We start from the raw sequence: 7,721 nt of genomic DNA, 5'->3' as shown, positions 1-7,721 counted from the left end.
CCACCAATGGGTTAAACTGTGGGGGTGAAATCTACTAAATCTTTCACATCCATAGGTGGAATACTGGGAATTAAGTTTTGTACATCAAAAGAATTTTTTATTGCAAATTTTGGTTTAAAATCTGTGTGGATCTTTAAAATATTTACTAATTTTGTTGAGAGTTTAACTGCAATGTGGTCGAAACAATTGTCATGTCAAAATATATAATTTCGTGAAAATCTGAACTTATTTATTTTAATTTTTTTGTACAACAGGTAAGTGCATTTTTTGTAAAGTTAAATTTTCCCCAAGTGTCTTACACTCGTGAATTTTTGAATTAACCAGTAAGTTATATTAAGAACAAAAGGGATGATTTATAATATACATTTTTTATGTGAAATATTTCAAATTGAGTAAAGACTAAGCCAGATGGATATCGCAGATTTAACTTAAATCTAATAATATAATCTTTATTCAGCAATATGCTACGTAAGAAATGCAAAATGTAAATTAAAAATATAAAATATAAAATTCCAGATAAACGTTAACCAAAAGCTAAGCACACAGAAATCAGAATTTGGCCAATACATGGCGTCTTAAAAGTCTTTTAAATTTATTAAGGGTTTATTATAAAAATCATAGTATCATCCGCAAATAATACGGCTTTAGTTTCATCTAAGATATTTACAATATCGTTTATATACATAAGAAACAAGATGGTCCCAAAACTGTCCCCTGAGGGACACCATGTTCTACAGTTATGCAATCAGATATGCACACTCATCACAAGTCACATTTTTTAATTCTCTTATTATTTTTTTTAGGTCCTGCATAGTTAAGGTATTAAACTGATCTCTTTCTCCATATGTTGGTATATTATCAGTGATATCAGTCACAGTCACTGTCTATAAAATACCTATTAAATTTATTAGCTATGACTTGCTTAAATGAAACAGTTCGCTTTTAAATTTTTCCCTATTTGTTTAGCGTTTTTTTTTATTTCTCTCAACAATGTCTTTAAAATATCTGTCTTTTTCTGATTTAATGCAGCTTACAATGCGACTTCTCTCTGTTTTGTAGGCACGCCATGTATCATCATTTATACAAACAGTCTCTTTGATATGTCACTTCTTGTTTTGAAATTTATGTTGAACATACAATTCTATTTTCGGACCCATTTACAGCTGTTGCCATTGTGGAAGAGGTGGTATGGAGTGATCGACGTTTAAAGGTCAAGGAAGTCTCAGAAATTATTAAGCTTTCTGATACAAGTGTTCGTCGAATCCTGCATGACCATTTAGGTATGCATAAGGTTGAAACTCTGTGGGTCGGAACTGAAGCCTGTGATAGAAACTATTGTGACGGAAGATGAAGCATCTCCAAGAAAATTCAGAGTCTGCCAGTCAACAAAAAAGGTGATGGCCACGATCTTTTGGGATTGTGAAGGAATTCCTTTGATAGATTTTAAGGAAACTAATACCACTGTCAATGGTAAATATTGCGCAATATTATTACATAAATTGCGAGACCGCATACGTGTAAAACGTCGAGGAAAACTGACCAGAGGCGTGCGTCTTTTACACGATAATGCACCTGTCCATATTGCTGGTGTTGCACAAGCTGCCATTTTAGAGTGTGGGTTCCAACAGATAGATCATCCTCCCTATAGTCCAGATATGGCCCCCAGGAACTATTATTTGTTTGGATATTTGAAAAAGGACTTACGTGGACGGCGGTTTAAGGACGAAGTTGAGTTAAAAGGGGCTGTTTTAACTCATTTTGCAGACAAACCAAAAGAATATTTTTTTAAAGGGATTGAGATGTAATGAGAGTATTGAAGTTAAGGGGGATTATATTGAAAAATAATAAAAAATTGTTACTCTACTTTGTTTATTTCATATTCAGGCCGGGAAATTTTGGCGCTGCCCTCGTACATACATATATATTTTTTAATATTGTTTGTGTCCCATTAAATAGCTTTTTGCTATTATTATTTTGCTCCGGTAGCGACCTTTTTTTTACTTTCCTTTTTCAAATAAAGGGTTGTTTGGAAAATAACCAACAATTTTATTTTTTATCTCTCAAAACGAAAATAGGCGGAACAATAAAATAAATGGCCCTGTGTTATTCAAATTTTTTTTATTAGTACAACATTACAACAATTTAAAACAAAAATGATGACATAACGGGAAACATAAATTTTTCATTTATTTCAAATAATACATCATGGAATTTTGCATTTTCCTTTGGAATATTATTCATATGTTGTGTTCATTGTTTTGGCTTGGCGCCGGTCGTCCATTCCTCGTACAACTCCGGTTTATATCCGACGTTTTCGTCCCAACCTTTCCTGCAATGTTCCACTATCCAGGCCTCGAGGCGTGGCGAAGGTATGCCGACCACTTCACCACCATCCTCCGCCATTTTGCCCTTCATCACCTCTCTGAAGACGGCTTCTGTTATCGACTCGCTCATCATCTGTGGACATTATAATTATTATTGGGTCTTTACTATCCAATATGCAAGGAGCTTAACGATTTTATCGTGACACATTAAAAAGGGCGCACTTAAACTTAGCCTTTTGTATACAAAGGAAAGAAAAAAAACGTGATTTGTAATTGGAATTAAGTAGTTTGCAGATCTTTGAAATGTGTTTCGCCAATCAGCCTGTTGGCTTCTTCAGAGCTCTTCAGAGGGTCGGATGACTGATTCCCAAACAAGGGATAAGTAAGGTTGTGAGGGATGTGGTGGTGGGTCTTGAAACTGGAAATCGGGTGGGGTTAACAATATGTGACCTTAGCAAGGCCTTCGACTGTATCTCGCACGATCTTCTTAAACAGAAGCTGTTTAAGTATGGATTTCGCCGCGGAACCCTTAAGCTTCTCGTATAACTGTAAATTTTACATCACACTCGAGAAAATGTCAGCATCGCTTCTTTTTTTCCTCGCTGAAATGGGATTACTCACAATTTTCCATACAGTTGATGTTGGAATTTTCGTCAATGTTCACGTTCAATGAGAGTCAAATAAACATTGTTTATAACTTCCTTAGTCTCAATAGAATAGTGTTTTCTGCACACGATTCAACACGCTATATTACACACGAAATAAGAACGATTACTAATAAACTCAAACTAAGTAGTATATCGAACCAAATAATATTAAACACAGGTAGATATAAAATTATTTTCAATTTTACCTGAACTTAAATTCCGAAACTTTATGTAATAATCTTGTTGCATTTTATGTTAATGACCACCCTTGGATAATCCCATGCAAAGGCAATGGGTCACTTTCTTATATCTATGAACAGACCATACCTTAAGATTCGAATACGTCTCTGACTCTATGTGAATTACGGTGTACCTCAGGGAAAATTTCTTGGTCACTGTGTGCGATAATTATTTTTACTTTGTGTTTGATTTTCGCGGGAACACCAATCATTTGTTTTTTGTTTAAATTACAACTTATAAAATGGAAATTCACGTACTTTTTTTTCTCTCTTTTATCGGGTTAGATAGAACAGTATACTTATCTTTAGTAGACTGAATCTCTTCTTTTTGCCAAAATGTTATCTTGTTATTGTTATATTGTATATAATTGAAATAAAGACCTTTATTATTATTATTATTATTATTATTATATATTATAAATATTATAATTCCATGAAATTTTTAAATAGCTTTAATCGACTTTTAGACTATGTAATTTTCCAATAAAATCCTTATTAGCAGCAATTACGGACTAAATCCGAGATCGTAAATTAAATGCTCTTTCTCCATGTTGATTATTGTGGTTGCTATAGCATCAAGGGCATTAAGATCCGGGGAGCTAGGTGGCCATAAATTTGAGGTGATGTGATAATTGCATTTCTGGAGTTAACTTATTGATTGATCATCTTAAAAAAAAACAAAAAAAGCGTTCGCCATAAAATACAGCCACATATATGGATGTCCTCAAATACTCCAACTCCAAAAATATGAAAAATACAAAATTACAAAACTTTTGTTGGCCTGCGTTACAAGATATGATACAAAAATAATCCCAGACCCAGTAACATTGGTTTTTTATCAAAGTCCCACATTTTTTAACATCAACCCGGCCAACCTCAAAGTTGTGAACAGGTTACAGGACGAGCGTAACTCTGATTTCAGCCGACACCGACGATGCTATACTTTGACATGCGCTATACAAAATTAGTGGCAAGGTGTTAGTTACTTTGGAAAACGCGGAGCGCCATTTGGTCTCCCTTTCCGCGATCAACTCCTCCAAACTGGGCCCCACGGACTCCCGACGCTTGTACGCGACGATAGACCTCAGTTTGGGGTCGTAGTAACCCCCACCTGTGTCGTAACACCCCTCGGGTATCGGCCTAGACGGAGGAGGTTCGTTGGTGAGGAACTCCCGTCCGGGAGGCCCGAAACCGTCTTTCACCTCCACGTGGAATCTCCTATCCGGTATTTTGCAATACTGATCTGTCATGAACACGCCTCCCTCGATGACACAACTGTGATCCGGGGCGAGTTTTCCATTTTTCCAGATACCTTCGACCCTCTGACCGTTGGGGTAGACGAGGGTGCCCATGCCGTGAAATTCCCCTTCCGCGTTGAAGGTGCCGTCGTAGATGACGCCATGAGCGAACTTATAGATCCCTGATCATAAACCTCATATGAGTGGACACTCTCATATGTATAGATGAAGGGAAAGATTTTTTGAAAAGCGAAGCTTTGAAGGTGTGTTGATTGAAGTGCGATGTCATGCAATCGGTGATGAAAATTGTTTAAAAAAAAAGTCTTTCGTTCACAAATGCTTTTGAGATAATCTCATTGACTTTGTCTGTATAAACTTTCGTGGTTATATTCTTGGTCGAAAATCCCAGTTCTAGATTCAATTATATTGTGGTTTGGTTGTTTGGTATGTATATTTAGGGCTGATACAAAGGTTTAGGTGATATGGTGAAAACATTTAAAGGTAAGTAAATACCTTGATTAAAAAAGAATTAGGCAAAATCATAATTCTCTAAATTAGCGTTGACGCAATTAAAAATACAATAAAAGTAATTGTCACGATCATTATTAATATGGGCATAGCTGGTAGGTATCAAATTCAATTATGCACTGGTTAAACCAGAGTCACATGCACTAAATTAGACAAAGAAAGATTTAAAACATCACTGATATAGGTAGAATGCAAATTTTTTAATGTATCGACCGACTAATTTATTATTAGGTTTTTATAAACGAGGCAAATACAGGATCTGTACAACCAGCATGTTATAGGGCACAAAATACGAGGGCAGCGCCAACATTTACCTTCCTAAATATGAAAGAAACAAAATAGAGTAACATTTTGTTGTTATTTGTCAATATAATCACCTTTAACTTCAATACTATAATAACAATAACTCTTTTAACTCCACTTCGTCGTTAAACCGCCGTCCACGTAAGGCCTTTTTCAAATATCCAATAATAGTCGCTGGGAGCGATATCTCGACTATAGGGAGGATGATCTATCACCACACCAGCAGCATGGACAGATGCATTATCGTGCAAAAGACGCACGCCTCTGGTCAGTTTTCCTCGACGCTTCACACGTATAATGTTGCGTAATATTTACCATTGATAGTGGTATTAGTTTCTATAAAATCTATCAAACAATCCCAAAAGATCGTGGCCATCACTTTTTGTTGACTGGCAGACTATGAATTTTCTTGGAGGTGCTTCACCCTCACGACGCCACTCCATTGATTTTTTTTCGATAGAGGGTCATAATAGAGAACTATAGTTTCATCTCCCGTTACAATAGTTTCTATCACAGGCTTCGGTTCCGACCCACAGAGTTCAAAAAAAATACCGCGCACACTCGACACGGCGTTGTTTTTAAATAGCCGAAAGGTTTTTAGGAACGCATCTTGCACTAATGATCAAGCAGGACTCGACGAATACTTGTATCAGAAAGCTTAGTAATTTTTGAGATTTCCTTGACCTTTAAACGTCGATCACTCAATACCACCTCTTCCACAATCGCAACAATATTTTCCGTTATGACCCCCACTGGTCGACCAGTTCTTGAATCATGTTGAAGGGACTCCTGCCCCATTCGAAAACGTTTTGCCCATTCTTTCACTACAGAATACGAAGGAGAACTTTGGCCGTACACACCATCCAACCTATCTTGCACTAACCTTATGCATTCCTAAATGATCATGCAGGATTCGACGAGCATTTATATCAGAAAGCTTAGTAATCAATACCACCTCTTCCACAATCGCAACAATATCTTCCGTTATGACCTCCACTGGTCGACCAGTTCTTGAATCATCTTGAAGGGACTCCTGCCCATTCTTTCACTACAGAATACGAAGGAGAACTTTGGCCGTACACACCATCCAACCTTTATGACTACTCTTTACTCAATTTGCGTTATTTGCGACATTTTTTCGGACACGTCTTGTTTAAGATGCTGTCAATAAAAACCTATTTGACGCAAGACTTAAATTTTTTTTTCGCGGCCTACTAAGATATATATTTAAAAGAAGATAAAGATTTATCGTGATACTGGAGCTGCATCTATGTTAGGCTGGGAAATTTTGGCGCTAACCTCGTATGTAGATTTTGCTCAACGTTTTGCTGACTTGCGTAAAACCGTAGGGTTGTTAACGTCAATAAATTAATATTATTATTATTATTATTATATGGTGTCAAAACTATATGTTAGGTCAAAGGAAATGGGAGTTTTTTTGTATTGGATCAAAACCTTTATGCATTATGCTCGTTTCAATATCTGCATTTTCATGTCAAATTTCTTCATATGAAGGAATCCGTTTTATCAGATGTAGCGTACAAAATTAGTCAAACCGACAGTGTTTATTTAGGAACGAGAAGTGGTGGCCGGTCAAGAAACTCATCTAAAGACGCTCGGAATGAAAAAATCTGTTTGAAGGTGCTAATATAGGAACTATTCTTTAATGTAATCTAATGGGTTACCCTTTCCTGCTACGCCGATTTCGTTCCATTCTCCCAGGTACTTGCTGCCTGTACAGAACCTGGTGATAGGCTTCTCCACACCTCTGCTAGGAACAGCTGAATACGTGTAGGTGGTTTCGTCTTGGTGATGGATAAACTACGGGGGCTGTTGCTAGTTTTTTCTCATAGAGTCCCAGTGTTTTTACCTTGTGATCATTTTCGAAGCTTTCCTTGGCCCAGTCTTCGGGCAGGAAGCTGAACTTCCGCTGGATACCGAAATCTAAGTTTATAGTTTTCGGTACCTCTTCTTCTGAGGAATTCATCGGCGATGTACCAGATAGCGACGCGTTGAAGTGTCAAAGTGACAGCTATTCTAACGCACTCCCTTAAGCTCAAAAAGCAAGCACTTAGCAGATTGGAAAACTATGCTGCAACAGCATACCATTTAGCGTAAAAAAGGTTAGAGCAGTAGCAAGGAAGACAACTGTCAAAAGTAAAAGACAGCTTGAATAAATAATAGTCTTAATTGAGAATTGAGATGCATAGGGTTTATTTTTTTTGTTGGTCTTCAGAGTTTTCCAAGTCTGTCTTGATTTGGGGCTTCCAATGCTTCTGTCAATATTGCATTTATCTTCCCACGACTGACATTTGGCTTTCTTTACTTTTTGCTTCACTTCGTACTTCATTCTGGTGTAATATACTTTTTCTTGGTAGTCCTTTGTGGTCAAAAATTTTAAATAGGCTCCTTTCTTTATCTCAATTAGTTCTTCTAATTCCG

General features: G+C 36.7%; 1 protein-coding gene across 1 annotated transcript; it reads right to left on the bottom strand.

Annotated features, from left to right (window-relative positions):
- Positions 1–2,230: 2,230 nt before the first annotated feature.
- LOC132699940 (MORN repeat-containing protein 5-like) lies at positions 2,231–7,411 on the bottom strand. Its single transcript, XM_060666937.1, has 4 exons — positions 7,150–7,411; positions 6,965–7,100; positions 4,197–4,630; positions 2,231–2,457 (listed from the first exon to the last, which is right to left on the bottom strand). The coding sequence occupies exons 1-4, from the start codon at positions 7,264–7,266 to the stop codon at positions 2,251–2,253; spliced, it is 894 nt and encodes a 297-aa protein (XP_060522920.1). The 5' UTR covers positions 7,267–7,411; the 3' UTR covers positions 2,231–2,250.
- Positions 7,412–7,721: the final 310 nt, after the last annotated feature.

This window comes from Cylas formicarius, unplaced genomic scaffold (assembly GCF_029955315.1).
Source record: "Cylas formicarius isolate icCylForm1 unplaced genomic scaffold, icCylForm1.1 PGA_scaffold_3__17_contigs__length_32017465, whole genome shotgun sequence".
In the NCBI taxonomy this organism is placed as follows: domain Eukaryota; kingdom Metazoa; phylum Arthropoda; class Insecta; order Coleoptera; family Brentidae; genus Cylas; species Cylas formicarius.
The sequence above is the reverse complement of the archived record's forward strand: the minus strand, read 5'-3'. Positions and strand labels throughout refer to the sequence as shown.